General features: G+C 38.4%; 1 protein-coding gene across 1 annotated transcript in view; it reads left to right on the top strand.

Moving 5' to 3' along the window:
- The first annotated feature begins 2,232 nt into the window (after positions 1–2,232).
- TBC1D8 (TBC1 domain family member 8) overlaps positions 2,233–19,960 on the top strand; it is a 51,474-nt gene continuing 33,746 nt past the window's right edge. The window contains exons 1-2 of the mRNA XM_015816745.1: positions 2,233–2,421; positions 16,613–16,723. Of these exons, the coding sequence (XP_015672231.1) occupies positions 2,295–2,421; positions 16,613–16,723 (238 nt within the window). The 5' untranslated portion in view covers positions 2,233–2,294. The remainder of the gene's footprint in view (positions 2,422–16,612; positions 16,724–19,960) is intronic.

Here is a 19,960-nt window from a genome sequence, read left to right as displayed (position 1 = left end):
GTTATGTTTAAACAAAGTAGGAAATTCTTAACCTCTTAATAGCAGCTCCAATCTAGGTTACATGATCAGGAAGGAAGGGGCTTCAGAATGGAATAGTTATTCCAATACACTCCCAGTGTTTCTCAACCTCAGCATGGCTGGCTGGGGGATTGTGGGAGTTGAAGTCCACACATCTTCAAGTTGCCAAGATTGAGAAACATTGAACTAGTCAACTACCTCTTCTATAGAGATGCACTGGAGGATTTTTTTCTAGATCTTTTCTACCCTGGATCCAGCAAACTTTTGGATTTGTAGAAAGTCATTCCCCCCAGAGAATGAAATATTTTGGGTAATATTGAAAGAGGCAGGATAGAATATTTCCCCTAAAGGAGAAATGGAGAAAAAATCTTAACAAAGGCAGAAAGAGTCCGTCTTCCTGTCTCAAGCAGAAACCTGAGGAGGCCAATCTTTAGAAATGGAGATTTTGTAATCCATTCAGGAAGATTGGGCCACACGACGTCGACTCGTAAGCAAAACATCTTCAGCCACAGCTCGCACAGAAGGCTGGAGCTGATGGGATTAGAAAAACAAAGACTCCTAAAATCTACATGCCCCACCTAGTTCCAAGGATAGGACATGACCTCCCAGCCACAATGGGAGTCAGGCAACAATAATTAGAGTATCAAAAGGGCACACTCAAACATAGGTCAAAGTACATTTCACAAAGGACAGCCATCTCAAAAACAAAGCCCCAAAGAACGTACAAAAACCCACCTACTCTCAATTCCATTTTGTCAGCTGTCCCAGAACTGCATGCTGTTGCTGGTTCTGCTCATCAATAAACCTTCTTTCTTAAGCAGCCTCCATTTTATTCCCGGCTTGGAACTGGACCTGATTTTTCTTCTAACAAATTCTTCCTTTTTTTGGCTTCTCACACCACTCCAATTTGGCCTCATTCTTTTCTATTTCTGGAGAGTCATCCTGCTGATAGACAATCAGACATAGCCCTGAGCTGCTTTTGAGTGGGGAGAAGCATGCCAAGTTTGGCTTCTGAAATTCTTCTCAAAGCATTTACCAGCATTAACTGTAAAAAGGATCTCTGTTTTCTTCTATGTAACTAAATGAATATGTTTTACCTTTATCTGTATGCCCCTAATCTCCCCTTCTGTTGCATGTAATACATGTGTACATGCATTGACAGGTACAAGTTGAGCTGTGTCCTGCTTTGGATCACAGAACTTAGAATGGAGTGGTCAGCAACTTCCAAGACACTGCCCAACTGCCACTACATTTTTAATCACTTCATTTTTGCAAGCTTCTCCCACATATAAAACTTGGTCCCACTGAGATCTTTTTATAGTGTTTCCCTGCTAATAATTTCAAGCCTGTATATATTATTTCCAACATTCATACTTATTGTCTATTATCTTGGTCCAAGTATTGATCTATTGCTGACACAACCCCTTGATATGGTTTGGTTGGTCATTTGGGACTTCTGAGCCTGGCCTTCACTATTTGTCCTTACAGTACATGTTAGTGATAATTCTCTTTTTTCATCCTCTAGTATACATAACAAATAGATAATCCATCTGAATCGCTAGTATGAATATGCAAAAATACATTTAACGTGTGATGAAATTAAGTTGCTGATTATAATTACTTTGTTTTAGCCATCCACAGCTTCTATTTCCAGTAGTTCATTTCGAAACCAAGAAGTATGACAACCATTTGATACAACACCTTCCTGGCTTTGGAAAAGGGGAGTTCTCCCAAGCTCCCGATCCTTAAGAGATGAGTCACAGAGAGGGGAAGGAAGCTGCTTTCTACATATGTTCAGAGTCGCTCTTTATTGGGTGCGACCAAACCTTGTTTCCAAGAGCTGTGTCCTCTGGGACAGCAGGCAAGATTGCGTAGAAGCTCTGCCTGGCCTATTCTCAGTCGGCTAGAGTCTAGAGACGAACCACCCAGGCGGGCTGTGGATTTCCTTTTTTCGTTCTTCCCCCTCCCAAGGAGGTCAGACTTCTCTCTCCGGCGGAGGCGCACCTAGGAGGGGGGTGAGGGGTGCGGAGCGCCTCGGCTGTAGCCTGATCGCTCCAGAACAGCGCCTCGTTCGCTCTCCCAGGCAGCCTTCCGGGCAAGGAGCGTCCAGCCCCTCGAGAGGCAAAGACCCGGAGCGGCAACTCCTCCCCCGGACCCGGGGCGGAGGGAGGCAGGGAGAGGGACTGGCTCGCTCGCTCGCTCTCTCGCGGACGCGGCTGGAGCGGTGGCGGGCGATGTAACCCTGGTAGCGGAGCGAGCTACAGCTCGGCGGGAAGATGTGGCTGAAGCCCGAGGAGGTGCTCCTGAAAAACGCCCTCAAGCTCTGGGTGACCCAGAAAAATAGCGGCTACTTCGTGCTGCAGCGCCGGCGGGGACACGGCGACGGTGGCGGTCGGTTCACCGGTACGGAGCGCCCGGGGGGGGTGGGTTCGTTCGGCCGTTCCCGCCGGACCGGGGAGGGAAGGGGCAGAGCGGGCCCTGGGCGGAGAGGCGGAGGAGAAGCGATTCCTTCCAGGCGGCCGCGCATAAATCAGCAGGGGAAAGCGTAGGAGTTGCCTGCGAACCACTCAGGTGCAAGAGGAGCGGGTGGCCGGTTCTTAGCCTGGGAAGACCCCATTTCTTCGACCCCTTCTAGAGGGAGGCCCATCGGGCTTCTCTTACTGTCCCACGAAGGGGTCTCGACGCCACAACGAAGTCTCCTGGACTTTGAGGTGCTGCAAGAGAGCCTCTGCTTCCCCATTTCTACATCCCGGCGCCCTCTTGAGGGGCAACGAGGCGGAGGCGGAGAAAGGAACTTCCGCGGGGACGAGGAGGGAAAGGCCGCTGCTCCTGTGCCCGAGGTGGGAAAGGAGAGCAGGAAGAAAAAAAAGCCCCTGCGTAGGCAGATTCAGCCAGGAAGCCCCGCGAAAGAACGTCGAAGCGGAATACTTTTCCTAGGCTTGGTCTGCAAATATTGGCTTTCCTTTTCCTCCGAAGGAGGTGGGTGGGTTGGCGTTGGTATAATGGATACCTAATTCTCTATATACTGTCTCGCAATGTAAACTCCCTAAGCCCATTTTGGAAAAACGTAGAATATATTCAATAAAAGAAAACTTTGTTTGTTTTTTTTTGAAAACCTGATTCTTGTAAGACACCAAGACTTATAATATCTAGGATGTGTTTTTCAGTACCTCACAGCTCTTGAGAAAAAAATAAAAGGGAAATAGAAGAAATTTATTTGAAAAGTGCAGTTCACAAGAGAAAACTTGAAACTGAACTTGAAACAATTTGGAAGGAAATAATAGATGTATTTAAGATGGGTTGTAGCATGAAACAAACCAGGAAAACATTTTCAAGAATTATCATATGTAAACATCTCCATCACCTATGCAGTATACAGCAATAGACACTGTATTTTTTAAATGCTAAACTTAAGTAAATCCTACCTTTAGTTCTATAACTTCTAGTATAGATTTTGAAGGTATAATTATGGATATAGAAGTTTATTTTAAACAAATATATACAAGCACTTTTTCTTAATTGCTTTTGCTTGGAGGTTACAAAAATATTCTTCAACAAAGTTCAAATATATCTGAAAATATCCTAAATAATAATAAAGTATTAAATAATATTTATTATTTAACTTATAGAATAGTCATGGTTCAGAATAGTCATGGTGAAACTAAAGTATGCCAATTATAGAAATAAACTCATTATTTTTAATATTGTTGACAATTTTTTTACTACAATGATGGCATGATAGCTTTCCACATAATTGTGTGGTCACTAAGAGTCCACAATGACTTGGCTCACAGCCAGCCAACTAGTTGTGAAATTAGTTGTTGACTAATTTACATGCATTTTCTTTGTCTATGAACAAGTTTCAATATAGATTATAGTTAGGTTCAGTTATTAAACTAAGCTCTTATTTTAATGATGTTTGATTCATATAATATGTCAAAGCCAAACAAATCTCATTATGGCTTAATGATGTTTGAACACAGTGTACCTCTATGAATTAACTATGCGGAAAACACCAGAAATTTCTAAGCTAGTAGTGTCAATTTTGTCCTGATTATTAAAAATGCAATTATGCACCTTGAATTTATTTCTCAGATATAAATAGTAATAATTCTACAGTATACTTCAGTAGCCCAAATTACCTCTGTACTTACCTTGTAATTAAAATGTATTGCTATATATAGAAGTGATAGTGGATTTCAAAACTGATTTTTTTCAAGTTTCATTGATCCTTTCAAGCCACCTGTAATGCCTATTTGGCTCCATTTATCCAGCTTTCCTATTTTGTCTATTTGATACTATCTTTACTAATAGAAATTCCTGCTATGTGTCCTGGTAACAAAAAGGAGTATATTCATGAACAATATACTTATAAATATCATGTGCTGATAATAAGCAATAGGAAAATATTAAAATTGAGATGAAGGTGATACATTTTTAATTTATTTTCATCCTTCAGTGTTTCTGATGATGCCATGTTCTATATCACTTCTTAATTTATATTATCAGGTTTCTCATATTTTTCTACAGATTATTTATATCATATATAATTAATCTATAGAATTCACTGGCTATGTTGTGCTTTACCCTGTCATTGCATGGCTTAGGATGAGGTATGAACACACAAGTTATTGTTTAAATTGTGCCAACTAGGTGGCTTGTTTCACAAACAGTGGTTAAAATGTTCTCATTTAGTGCTATATGTGTATGCAACCATTTCCCCAAGATATGTTAACAAGTGTGAAGTCTTTACAAAAAAATAATTTGCAGTGGTAATTTAACAGCTATTAAACTGAATGCTCAGCCGAAACATGATGCTAACTATTAAACACAAGACAAAAAGAATCACTAAATCTACTGAAATTTATTTCCTGACTAGATCAATTTTTCGCCACCCCTATCAAATCCTGATAAATCTAGTTTTGAGAAATATAATTTGAAGGGTATTATTTAATGTGCCTACTGTCTTGACAATACTTATATATTAATGTCTGTAAAGTTTTATTTTAAACTATTAACATTCACAGTCATTAAGAAATTTGTTAATTTTCCAGTTGCTATTACGTGATAACTCTGGATGTTTGAACACATTGTTAAACAGGTTTATAGAGGTGGAAGTGTCTTTGAGATTGTCACAAGGGATTCAGATGTATTCTTTGTAGCTAATTATGATTACTATAAGAAGGAATGTCCTGCTTTTATGAAACTGGTGTGAGAAGATTACAGACTTTAAAGTTTATGGAAATAATGCAGCTAAAATTAAAGACTGAGCCATAGTTGTAACAGCCTCCCAAATTGCATCCATAAACTCTATTATTTTCTCTTAAAATTCTCCTTTTCCTTGAAATGTTGATCCATTTCCTTAGTTTTTGTAGTTCATATGTACGTATAATATCTTTGAGCAGCAAAATATCTGCTTTATCCAAAAGAAGCTGTCTTGCTTTACCTATTTTAAAAAATTGCTTTAATTGTGAGAAAGTTTGGCATTGAGATCTCATGAAAAATATAGTGTTTTAGCAATCACATGATAGCAGTGAGAGCAAGAGAAGGTTCCAAATCCTGCTGTGCTTTACTGAAAGTATAAGTGCTTCACAGACATTTTGCTTTTTCATTATCAGTCCTTTCTAGCATAAACAGCAGGCTATTATGATAATCTAAAATTTATAGAGCACCAGGTTGCTCCTTTTTTCTTTATTATTATTATGCCAAAATACGTATAATTAAAGTAAGCCCACAGTATTTCCTTTTTTATTCATGCTTCCTTTTCCCCTTTCTTATGTTTTCCTGTGCTATGCCTCCCATATTTTAAGTACATTTCAGAGACCTTTCATATCCAGTCTCCGTAAAAACATATTTATAAGGTGCTGTATAAATAAATGTATGTGTTGAAAATCTCATACCAAAATCAGTTGGATTTAAAAGGTTAGGATGCACCCTAACTCTTGATTCTTGAAATCTACTCATCAAACTTACAGGTTTTTCAAAAATATTTTTACTAACTTCGTTGAAGATTATACTGCATTTTGATATCCATTCCATATCATATATGGATAACATATCGTCACTGGATGTGTTGGTTTGCTCCTGATTAAATGTTATATGTAAGCAAGATTTAGCATATATAAAGATTCTTTCTTAGTTAAAGCTTAAATGTTTTAAAAACATCACTTTTTGAAAATATGCATTAGACCAGAGGTGTCAAACTAGCAATGTCACGTGACATATCACAATGTATCACAACTTTTTTTCCATTGCCGGCAATGGGGTGGGCATGGTTTCGCCATGATGCATCTGGCCCGCGGGCTGGCAGTTTGACACCCCTGCATTAGTAAAATTGGAGATAGCCTGATTCCAACTTTTATGTCAGACATGACACACATTTGAAATAAACATACAGCAATTTGTCACCAGCTGTCGTATTGTCTCTATTTTAAATATAACACTCTCCGTTTTTAACAAAAAGTTTGTTTGTTTATATACTGCCATTATTATTATTTTTTACAAATAACTCAAGGCAGTGAACATATCCAGCACAATATCCTCCTCCTATTTTCCCCACAACAATAACCCTGGGAGGTGAGTTGGGCTGAGAAAGAATGACTAGCCCAAGGTCACACACAGCTGGCTTTCATTGTGAAGGCGAGACCTGAACTCACAGTCTCTTGCTTTCTAGCCCAGTGCCTTAACCACTAGACCAAAGTGGCTTTCAATGATAAGGGAATGATAGAATAATCTAATGAGAGAATATTGTGATTATACTACTGAATTCAATTACAAATTTTCAGCAGTATGAAACTAAAAAAAGTGTCTCACTAAATGTGTGTGTGTGTGTGTGAAGTACACCATAAGGAATACATCTATTGCTATTAATGTAACTCATAAAATCCAACCAAGTTTGATAAAATTGTGGTACCTGCTTCTGAAATCTCATTATTTTACCTGTGATTTGTTTTCTAATTGAAGAGACTTTACTAATCGCCATCTCAGATATCATTATCTAAGGTTTTCCTGTGTTCCACAATTACAGTTTTGGCTGCTATAATTAAATAATCATTTTTTTATTTTTAAATAAAAATAATAAGTACAGTAATCCTAACTGTAGAGATTATCTGATTGTTTCAAACTTTAATAGATTTACATTTTCCAGAAAAAATATGTTTAATATCTCCTAGACCTAGACTCTAAAACCAGAACAATATTGCAGCACAGATCTCTAGGAAGTCTTGCTTATGGGCTTTCCAGCAAATGTTTCAGGTCTTGTTATAGCCTTAAAGTTTATGTAAACAAATCCATTATTATTTCAACCGATCATTCAGGCAAGTGATTTCCTTTTTATTTTATTATAAGCACATCCTTAGCAATGAAAGTAGTGTCAACTCAATTCAGATCCTCCTGCAAGGCCAGACTTCTCATCCTAATTATTATTTTACGATAATTGAATTCTGTATTTTTAGACTTCTCGGGTACAATATCAACTAAAGAGTCATTTAGTTTTCCTTTCCCTCCATTCAGAGTGATAATATACAAATGAAAACAAGGCACAGGACAATTGCTGGCTTACATACATACATACAACCATGCAGGTAGTCTCAACTTACAACCATTTGTTTAGCAACTGTTCGAAGATACAGGAGTACTACTAAAAGTCACTTATGACCAGTTTTTACACTTAATGATTGTCTCAGCATCTCCATGATCACATGACTAAAATTTGGGCACTTGGCAATTGTTGATTGCTCTGTCCTGGAGTCATGTAATCACCATTTCCAGACAGCTTTAGAGAAGCAAAATTAATTCAGGAAACCAGATTAACCAGTGCTTTTTTTGTAAATAAAAAAAAAGGTGCCGGAACTCACACACGTCATACAACCTGCCTTGCCTACCCTACAAGGTTTACCTTTTAGTTGAAAAAAACATTCAATTTTTTAATGTATCTAAAAGACTAGCATTTTGTTCAAAGTAAGTTAATACTATTAATGTTACTATGCACTGTGTGGCTTTAAATTATAAGAAGGCATTTTATTAATTTTTTGGGATATTTATCACTAGCATAACCATTTAGTTTAATGAATGGAAATGTCAGCTTTCTATGTGGAATGAAATTGGCCCAATAAAACAAAATTTGGTTGTTTGTAAAAGATTGAATTATTTTTAAAAAGTTGTCAAACAAGGTGGAAAAAATTACATTTGGAGTTTAATATGGATATTGACTTTGAACAAATTAAAGTTGAAACTTTGTCAGTGAACAGATTACTTTTAATTTACCTTTAAGTTAAACCCAATTTAATAAATAGAGATGATTAAACTTTATACTGTAGGTCTACCTTTACATCTGACCAATACATAATTAATATTATATATATATGTTTTCTGAGGTTTTCGCGGGTGTTTGTATGTAGGTCTTTGGTTAATCGGGTTTTCTCCCGCGTAAAATTGGAAGTGTCTTGGCGACGTTTCGACGAAGTCCCATTCGTCATCTTCAGGCTGGTGTCTTCAGCTTCGTGCTTCTAGGAGTAGTGTGTGATCGCAGCTGTTTCTTCCTTTTAACTGCCAGTGGGGTTTGAACTGATTGGGTGGGAGCTTGGCTGTGTTCTGATTGGGTGGAGGTGTNAAACCCGCCCTTATTGGCAAAAGAGTCCCTAACACAAAGAATGACACCAGACCCACACTCACGAAAACCACACAGGAGGTCACCACCACACATCCATGCAAAAAGCAAACCCAAACCCACACAGATGACGAGGCACGACCACAAACTAGAAGCCAGTCCACAGCTGCATCATTAGCCACTTTATACCCCTCCAATCCATACATGAAGCAAACTGACACCCACCATAAAGATGTGCCACGACCACGAACACGAACACGAAGCCAAACAACAGCAATGAAGCTCACCATCTCAAATCCCCCTGCAACTCAGACTAACCTGAGCACAACAAAGCCCCCACCCAAACAGAACACTCCCCCAGCCAATCAGAGCACAGCCAACCGCCCATCCAATCAGAGCACAGCTAAGCTCCTTAACCAATCAGAACACACCTCCACCCAATCAGAACACAGCCAAGCTCCCACCCAATCAGTTCAAACCCCACTGGCAGTTAAAAGGAAGAAACAGCTGCGATCACACACTACTCCTAGAAGCACGAAGCTGAAGACACCAGCCTGAAGATGACGAATGGGACTTCGTCAAAACGTCGCCAAGACACTTCCAATTTTACGCGGGAGAAAACCCGATTAACCAAAGACCTACATATATATATATATAGTAACACCTCCAAATCATAAGACATTGGCTTTATTCTTATTCTTCCCCTCTACAGTTGGAATATAAAGTATAAAAGACTAAAAAGAGATTTTCATAGACATCCCAGCCTTTGAACTACCCAAGGAACTGAAACAGCAAAGTTTCACTGTCGGGCAAGCTTCCACGCCAGCTGCATTTATTTCCTCTCGCTTTGCCTCTTTTTAACCTCACATCCCACCTTCTGTAAGGGAAGGCAAAAGGCTCACTCACCCTCTCGTGAAAGATGGCCTCCATGTTTATGTGTCTCCCACCGCCACCATCGGTTTCCACACCATATGGTCCAACCCAGCCAATCAAGCCACGCTCTGGCTGTGGTGCTCCAGCGCTTCATGGCTCCTCCTAGAGGAGGCAGACAGCACCGGAGGGGACCCCACTCGCACCGTATTGCCAGCGGGGCATTTTCAAAAGCAAACGAGGATAGGAAGGGAAACAATAGGAAAAGAACACAACTCTGGAAAATCCATCAAAAAAAGGTGCCGGAACTCTGTTCTGGTGCATTCTATGACAAAAAAAGCCCTGCGCTTAACGATCACACAATAACAACTATGACAAAAAGGTCGTAAAATGGGTCATAAGGCAACAACTGCCTAGCTTAACAGTGGAAATTTTGGGCTCAATTGTCATAAGTTAAGGACTACCTGTACATGACCAAGAAATAAAGCATGAAAATACTTAACCATTCTTCATCTGGCCACTACTATCTTTTCAATATTTCACCACTGTATTCAGATAAATGTTTTAGCAGTATAGGCAATCCTCTTTTGCAAGTAGCCAAATAACTCAAGAAGCCTTTAATTAAGTGTAACTGATTATTTCATCCGAATTGGGAAGCCATAGTTTAGGAACAAGCAAGATAACAAGCCAATCTGAAGCTAAGTTGAAGTGTATTGACTTATTCAAAAGTCACTAACATTTAACAACAGTTTAGGGAAAAATGGGAAACAGATTAATTTAAAAAGTTTTGGTTTGTTGCAAAAGGAGTAGAAGAGAGACTTCATGCATATTCAGTCAAGATATAATGCAGATATGGCCATCATCTTTACAAGTCAATGCAAATGATGAAGCAAATATTGCAGGCTTCTTTTAAATCCCCATATCAGTAGCAGAATGCTGTTTAGCTTCTCTCTACTAAATAGCCTCTTCCACCATTTTCAGCCGGCAGGACATTTATCAGACTGTAAAGATGAGGATGGAGTAAGACAGCTGGCAATGCTAAGAGTTTGATTGCTGTTCTCTAAGTACCTCTTGACTCAAAGCACCTAAAATAAGCATATGGAAAGAAATTCAATGCTAGATGAATCTTTAAAGTTTTATATGAAAAGAAATAAATTCAATGTTAGAAAGATTCTTTTTGCTGCAGATAGATGAATGAATCAGTAAGTAGTACAAATTAGGTTCCTTTAAAAAAAATCAGAAATAACATTTGTATTGAGTTTTCAGATATTCAGATTGTTTTGTATATGTTAACACCCTCAGAAGGATGAAGACCTCCCAGGCTTTCTGCTCTTACTTAACGGCTTGGATTTTAAGATATTATTTTGATATTTTTTTAAAAAAAACTGTTTGATCATACTTAAATTATTTATGAATTTAGTTTTCCTCCAGATTAGTTTTCCTCCAGATCCTCCAGACTACTATTTGGTAAAGAGGTGTCCTGTCTTACAAAACAATCCATTTCAGGAAGATTCATATGAATGATTAGATTGTACAAATATAAGGTGAGTTCTAATCTCACTTTAGGCATAAAAGCCAGCTGGGTGCCTTTGATCCTGTAACTGTCTCTCAACCCAATCCACCTCACAGGGTTGTTGCTGTGAGGAAAATAGGAAGAGGAAGGAGTGAGTATTAGATATATTCACTGCCTTGAGATATTTATAAAAGTATTAAGGCAGTATATAAATAAATAGCATTTCCCATTTTAATATTGATGAAAAGTCATTCATACTTCAAGAATTCCTTTTTTCTTTTCTGAATACAGCCCTCCATTCCAAATCTCACAGAGTTAGGACAAAGTTTAGAAACCATACTTGACTAAAACAATGAGAAATTTTTGTACGAGCATTATTATATAGCAGCTACACTGGAAAGATATTATATAGCAGCTACACTCCATGAGTATTTAGGGGAATTTAGCAATGTTTACTTCCTGATTTGCACATCTTACAGAAATTCCTTTTCTGTTGCCCAAACTGGCAGTTGACAGTTGCTTCAGTCCAGGCAATAGACAGGAGAGTACAGTCACATGACTGCACTTCAGGCTCTCAGCAACATGCCCACATTTAGAGACATTTATAATGTCCTACAGTCAGATGACTACATTTTATTATGGTTTTGCTAAATATGGAAGTTACCTCTATTTTTCAGCAAAACTGTGCCATAGCAAACAGTGGGGTCACTTAACGACAGAGACATTTAATGACCACGGCATTTATTTTACCACTGTTGTGTTTGCTTAATAAGCACTGCAAAAATCAAATCAGGTTTTATGATCACCATGACATACGACTCCAATGGCTGGGCTCCAATACAGTCATACTGTATGTCAAGGACTACCTTTAGTGGCCGTTACAGTCCTTCCATTGTGTGTTTGTAGATAACTCCTGATTTTTTTCTTCTTGGGCTACTGGGTCTTTTAGTTCACTTAAAATGTTTCGGAGGGTGCTATAGTGAAGCTCTGTGGTTATAATAATCTTTTAGTTGTCTCTGAGATGTTTTTGATGTATGGCAGTATTATCCTTTTCATAGCTTGTGTTAGTTGTGCTGTAGTGGCTTGAATGATCAAATACTTTTTGATAAAGTTGCATGGGTATCCATTTTGTTGAAAGATGTTATATAGGTGGTCTGTTTCTTTTTTCTGATGTTCTGAATGCAATTGCAGTGCATTAGTGCTCATCTGAATAATGTTGTTACAAAGCTCCTCTTGTGGGAATTTGGGTTGTTACTTTGGTAATGGAGCATTTGGCTATTGTGGATGGTTTTTCGATAGATTTATGTTTCTAATTTGCTACCATTTCCTCTGCTCATGAGGATATCCAGGAAGGGAATATGTTGTTGTTTTCTTCTTCCCTTGTGGATTTTATTCCTTTGAAGATGTTGATTGTGTATTCCCCCCCCTTTTTTTTTTTATAAAGACAGTTATCTACATAACAGATCATATTTTTGGCTGCATAAATGGGAGAACTATATTTTCTAGATGCTGTATTGTGGTCTCTGCTATGATTCCTGAAAATCATTCCCATGGCTGTTCCTCTGATCTGTTGATATATTTGTATGTCAAACTGAAACTAGGTAGTGAGGCAGAAGTTGATGAGATCCATGATTCTAGGCATTTTGATCTTAGTCTATTTGATTAGGTTAGATGTGTTGTTTAGTACTGCTGACAGGGATTCTTTTAGTAGTTTTGTGTCTATGGATATAAACAGTGCTATGACATCAAATGAAACCATAATCTCCTATACTTTTGTTATTGGATCTTTTATTTTCTTGAAGCAATGTAGTGGGGAGCTGATAGAATATTTGTTCCTCTCTGTGAGATGTTCAAGCTGTTTTGTAAGTAGCTATGTTGTATGTTATTGGGCTTCCTGATAACAATGCAATTGAATGAAGAGGTATGTAAGGTTTATGTATTTGTAGATATCCATAGAAGCATGGGAGAATGGACCCATTGCTTTTCATCTACCACTGTTTTTCTTTTGCAATTATATATTTCTTGGTTAGGTTGTTATGGGTTCACTTTATCAGGTTATCTAGTTTCTGTATTAAGTTAGTATTTACTAGGTTGTAAGTTTTTGTTATAAGATTTTTAACAATGTTTTTGTTACCACTCTTGTTGACTTGTGGATTATTGAGATTTCACATCCAATTACTAAACAAACCCCATATTTCTTGGCTTCTGAACCCAGCTGGGACTAGCCAGGTACTGTCAACAACTGAGACACTCTATATGTAGTTTATGTTACTTTTTTTTAAAAAAAATATCTCACTGTGACCAAATCAATTGTAGAATAGACATATTTAAAATAGATAAAACAAATAAACTTAAAGATGGGTTATACTGTATTTACAGTGCAGAACATTTTTTTGTTTTATTGCTGACTAGCTGTACCCGGCCACGCGTTGCTGTGGCTCAGTCTGGTTAAATTTACGTCCAACAGATGGCGCTGTTTTTCAAAAAAGCATGTTTTACCTGTCACAGGTGTGACATCAAAAAAGCATGTTTTTACCTGTCACAGGTGTGACATTTATACAATAGTAGGTATATAAAAACACGTGTGTATTCAAATGCAACGTTGTGTCAAAATTTCAAAGTAATCGGTGAAGAACTTTCGGAGATTTAAGATTTTGAACAAACGAACATTTACATTTTTATTTATATAGATAGATTTGTTATATATAAAATAAGTGATGGAAAGATTAAAGCAAAAGAACTGGATTATGAGACCAATAATTCAGTTGTGAAAGAGGAATTGAACAAGTATGAAACAAGAAGTACGCATATATGATATTTTCTGTTGGGTTCATTGTTAAGAGTTGTTAAGTTTCATTCTTATATACATATCCTAGATTTATGCAGACTGAGCTACTGATTCTCCTAACCTACTTAAGTAGATTGTCAACACTTATTTGGCACTAAGATTTCTTGTAATAGAATGCTGTATTATTTTCTTGAAGTAAATAATACTTTCAACAAGATTGCTTCATCTCATCTATGCCATCCATTTTCTAAAGTTATATCTTGAAGCCTATTTTAGATTTGGCCCATTCCAGCTCCCTATCCTTATTAGAGATAAGACCTTAGTGTCAAGCCAAGCTCAGTGACAACACAGCAAAGTCCAATTGAGTTCAGTCCTTATTTACTTGCATCTAGTGAACAGAATCTTGCCAAACTAAAGCTGTAACTTTTAAAACTACTATGGTAGGTATATCTAGCTCAGCACTGCAAAGTCTCTTAATCTGGTTTTCTCTCTGGGAAAGTTCTGTGTTGCAAAAACTTTTTCCCGCTATTTCTCCTGGTGCATATTCCATTATACATACAGTGCTTATACATGCAATATAATTAATAAATAATACATCCAGTCTACAACTTAGGGGTTCTCCTGTTCGAAGTGCAGATGGCAGTCGTGGCTGGGAGAGCCTTTGCTCAACTTCAGGTTGTGCACCAGTTGCAGCTTTCCTGATTCATGAGTCCCTTTTCTCAGTCATTCAGGCCCTAGTCATCTCATGGGCTGGACTTCTGTAATATGCTTTACATGGGGCTACCCTTGAAGAATATTCAGAAGCCCAAACTGGTGCAGAGTGCAATGGCTTGGGCAGTTCTTGGGGCCCTAAGAATGGCCCATGTTACACTACTCCTACGCGAGCTGCATTTGCTGTCAGTCTGCTTCTGGTTGCAATTCAAGGTGTTGGTAACCACCTTTAAAGCCCTTCATGGCATGGGTCCAGGCTACTTGAGAGATCATCTCATCCCATTGGGATTGGCCTGTCCCACCTGTCCCAGCAGGCTCACATTTGAGACCCTGTGGCTGCTGCTGAGCGGGGTGAGCTTCTATTATATACTCCAGCTTCTGCTGACCCAGCAGTTTGAAAGTGAGTGACCACAAGTAGATAATGGGTACCACTTCGGTGGGTAATGTAACAGAGATGTAAAAGGAGCCCCCAACTGGGCGTCCCCCAGGCAGTGTTGATGTCACCATCCAATCCTTTCAACCCAGAAGCACTTCAGTGCTTCCAACACAACTATAGTACCTGTGCCAGCAGAGGAGGCATGCTGTGGACCTCATGAGCCCAATTACTCTGGTGAGGGGGCTCCAGGAGAAGAACCTTTTTGCCATTGCACCTGCCGTGCAAAACATCTTTGCCCCCCAGTATGAGGTTGGCCCTGACCCTCCTGACCTTCTGGAAGATCCTAAAGACCTCACTCTGCCAGTTAACTTGAGGCCCCAGTGGGGGAATATTACAGTGCAGATGGTTGATTGATTAACAACAGATCCTACCTCTCCCCCATCCTGCTCTCTCTCTCCCCAACTTTTAATTGGGCCGTGGTGTTCTGGATTTTATATTAACTTATTTATGTTTTTAGTTTATATAGTTTTAATTTTCTATGATTGTAAGCCACCCAGAGTTACTTTGAGAACTATGTTTAAGGGTATAGAAGGAAATATAATCAAAGATATACGGAACAAAAACTAGATTAGAAAAAGAATCAGCTTCCTCTGGAGTTCACATATACTTGAATTAAAAAGTACAAACACCACTTTTTAAAACAGACAAATATCTAAAATATGCTCATTTTTAGAGTTGACAGGCAGCCTATAAATTTTACAAATAAATATTTTAGACATTTGTCTGTTTAAAAAGTGGTGTTTGTACTTTTTAATTCAAGTATGTGTGAACTCCAAAGGAAGTTGATTTTTTTCTAGTTAGTTTTTTATTATATTTCCTTCTATACCCTTAAAATGCAAAGCTTGCCTAGTGGTGATTTTTGAAGAATTAATCACCAGACTAAAGCAATAGTTGATAAAAATAGAAGTGCTATGTTGCATGGAAGCACTGTTACTATTTTCTCCCCATGCTGTTATGATACAGTAGTTATATTCCTTGTAAAAATTGAAAGCATTGGCACAATTGTTTCATATCTTAGCCCCAGAAGAAAAATATGTTGTTTATGGGCTGCAGTGAAATTTAATACAAGTGCATAGGGAGGTATAGTTTTGGTCTTGCATAATAATTTACTAAGCCAGTGGATAATGCATTAAAGTTTTATCATTTTTAAGTTTTATCATTACTGGGCTATATCTTTAACAACAACAATTCTCAAGACTTACTGTAAATTCTGTTAGGTGCAAACACATGAAGGTCCAATTAAACTGATTTATTGCTAAAATGCCAATGCACAGGAATCTTCTCAACCAATTGTTAATACCTGCTTGGAGTTAGAAAAGTGTCAATTGAATTCAAGGGGGGTGGTGGACTTAGTCTGCTTGTGGCTACCTAGGGATTTCAGGCTGATCCCTATTTTAATTCTGCCCACATATTCTGCCACTCCTACTAAATCTGACTTCAGAACAGTGATTTCAATCCTGTGAATTCCAGAGTTGGATTTTGATAAACTTTACATTTAGAAGTAATATTGCTGGCTAAATTAAATCTCATAAACATAATTAACACAAGTTCCTCCCATTCCATTTCTTGCTTATTCCTACTAGTGTGTTAGTTTTTAACCAAAAAAATTAGTTTGATTGACATACATTGCGAGTAAAAGTCTATTTTTTAACTACCCTTTTCCTCTAGGTCGTCTAGTAGGAGCTCTGGATGCTGTACTTGATTCTAATGCACGTGTTGCTCCATTTCGGATTTTGCTACAAGTACCAGGATCGCCTACTTATTCTACCATTGCATGTGGTGAGTTATTGAACGGATCAGAGCTTTACTGGGCCATTGCCATTGGTGAGTCATATATCACACAAAAACTGAACTCTGAGCATGCTGTGCTTTGCATGTCAAAGAAAGTGAAGGTAATATTACTGTGTGAAATAAGCAACACTACTGTTTGGTTAAGCCATACTTAACAATTTTCATATTTTATAATGTTTCCAGGTTTGGATAATATTAAGATTTAATAATAATAATAATAATAATAATAATAATAATAATAATAATAATAATAATAATAATAATAATAATAATAAGTTGGAAGGGACCTTGGAGGTCATCTAGTCTAACCCCCTGCTCAGGCAGGAAACCCTATACCATTTCATACAAATGGCTGTCCAGTCTCTTCTTAAAAACTTCCAGTGTTGGAGCATTCATCGCTTGTGGAGGCAGGTTGTTCCACTGGTTAGTTGTTCTAACTGTCAGGAAGTTTCTCCTTAGTTCTAGGTTGCTTCTCTCCTTGATTAGTTTCCATCCGTTGGTTCTTGTTCTGCCTTCAGGCACTTTGGAGAATAGCTTGACTCCCTCTTCTTTGTGGCAACCCCTGAGATATTGGAACACTGCTATCATGTCCCCCCTCGTCCTTCTCTTCATTAAACTAGACATACCCAATTCCAGCAACCATTCCTTACATGTTTTAGCCTCTAGTCCCCTAATCATCTTTGATGCTCTTCTCTGTACTCTTTCTAGAGTCTCAACATCTTTTTTACATCGTGGTGACCAAAACTGGATGCAGTGTTCCAAGTGTGGCGTTACCAAGGCATTATAAAGTGGTATTAATATTTCACGTGATCTTGATTCTATCCCTCAGTTAATGCAGCCTAGCACTGTGTTGGCTTTTTTGGCAGCTGCAGCACACTGCTGGCTCATATTTAAGTGATTGTCCACTAGGATTCCAAGATCCCTCTCACAGTTACTACTATTGAGCAAGGTACCCCCTATACTATACCTGTACATTTGGTTTTTCTTGCCTAAATGTAGAACCTTACTTTTTTTACCATTAAATTTCATTTTGTTAGATAGTGCCCAGTGTTCAAGTCTGTCCAGATCCTCCTGTATCTTAAGCCTATCTTCTGGAGTGTTGGCTATTCCTGCCAGCTTGGTATCGTCTGCAAATTTGATGAGTTCCCCATCTATCCCCTCGTCCAAATCATTGATGAAGATATTGAAGAGCGCTGGACCTAGAACAGAGCCCTGGGTCACCCCACTACACACTTTCCTCCATGTAGATACAGTTCCGTTGAGGACCACACGCTGAGTACGGCCGGTTAGCCAGCTACAAATCCATCTGGTGCTGATACTGTCTAACCCACATTTTTCTATCTTATCAAGTAGTAGGTTGTGATCTACTTTATCAAATGCTTTACTGAAGTCCAAGTAAATTATATTCACAGCATTCCTCTGGCCCACTAATTTTGTCACTTGGTCAAAGAATGCAATAAGATTTGTCTGGCATGATCTGTTTTTGACAAATCCATGTTGGCTTTTGGTTATGACTTTGTTTGCCTCTAGATGTTTGCTGATTCGTTGCTTGATTATCTTTTCTAGAATCTTCCCAGGTATTGAGGTCAGGCTGATAGGTCTGTAGTTTTCTAGATCTATTTTTTTCCCTTTTTTGAAGATGGGAACTACATCAGATTTCTTCCAGTCCTCTGGTAGTTCCCCAGTGCTCCAGGATTTTTGAAAAATATAGTTCAGTGCTTCTGAGATCACATCTGCCAGTTCCCTGAGAATCTTGGGGTGTAATCCATCTGGTACTGGTGATTTGAACTCGTCTAGGCTGGACAGGTGTTCACTTACTGTGTTTCTAATCTGTTTTTTATGGTACTGTTTTGATGGGTTGGACTGTTTTTTCCCTTTGTTTAAAGACAGATGCAAAAAATGAGTTAAATAGTTCTGCTTTCTCCCTGTTGCTTGTCACCTTTTTGCCACTTTCCCCCACTAATGGACCAATCATTTTCTTAACTTTTTTCTTGTTTTTTATATGTCGAAAGAAGCTTTTTGTTTTTTGTTATTTTTGACTTTGGTCGCAAGCCTTAGTTCATTTCCTCACTTCATCTTTGCAGGCTCGGGCTATTTGCTGATATTCTGCCTTAGTTATGTGCCCCTCTTTCCACTTTTTATACTTGTCCTTTTTATCTTTCAATTTATCAGAGAGTTCTTTATGCAACCATGCTGGTTTTGTTTGACAGCTATTATTTTTCTTCTTTGTTGGTATTGTGCTAGACTGGGCTTTTATTATCTCACTTTTCAAAATTTCCCAAGTTTCTTGAGTTGTTTTCCCCTTGAGGATTCTCATCCATGGAATTCTTCCCAAGCTCTCTCTAAGTTTATTGAAATTAGCTCTCTTGAAGTCCAAGACTCTAGTTTGACTGTGTTCTAGTGCTTGTGCTTCCATAATGTTGAATTCCAATATTGCATGATCACTTCCCCCCAAAGTTCCTATGGCTTCAACACCTTCTATCATTTCATCTCTGTTAGTGAGTATTAGATCCAATATGGCTAATCCCCTAGTTCCCTTCTCTACTTTTTGGGAGACAAAGTTGTCTGCTAGGTTTGTCAGGAATTTGTTTTATCTTCCACTTGGTGCAAAATTTGTCTCCCAGTTGATGTCAGGGTAACTAAAGTCCCCCATTACTATTGTGATATGCTTCCTGCATACCTTAGTTAGCTGACTAGCAAAAAGTTCATCTATTTCCTCTGTTTGGTTTGGCGGCCTATAGTATACACCTATGGCAATGTCATTTCCCCCCTTTTTTATTGACCCATATGCATTCAAGACTCTTTTCATCATTGTTGTGCTGTATTTCTGTAGAGATGTAGTTATTTCTTATATAGAGAGCAACTCCACCTCCTCTTTTATTTGGTCTGTTTCTTTTAAATAATTTAAATCCCTCTAGCTGTGTGTTCCATTTGTGGGTTTCATCCCACCATGTTTCCATAATGGCAACAATATCATATCTGCCTTCATTTACCTGAATTTCTAGTTCACCCTGTTTACTGTTCATACTTGTTGTGATTCCGTGCCAGCCTGTGTTCCCAACAGCTGAGTCTGAGGAATCTGAGGAGGAGGTGGAGGAGGCTGTTGAGGGGCCATCAGGGTCAGAGGGAGGCTCTGATGAATTACAAGACTCACGGCTTGATGAAGAGCCTGGCCCCTCCAGTCGTGTTTCTGATGAAGCTCAGCTGTGTGAGGAGCAGGAGTCA

Source organism: Protobothrops mucrosquamatus, unplaced genomic scaffold (genome assembly GCF_001527695.2).
Source record: "Protobothrops mucrosquamatus isolate PMUCROS unplaced genomic scaffold, P.Mucros_1.0 scaffold490, whole genome shotgun sequence".
In the NCBI taxonomy this organism is placed as follows: Eukaryota; Metazoa; Chordata; class Lepidosauria; order Squamata; family Viperidae; genus Protobothrops; species Protobothrops mucrosquamatus.
The sequence above is the reverse complement of the archived record's forward strand: the minus strand, read 5'-3'. Positions and strand labels throughout refer to the sequence as shown.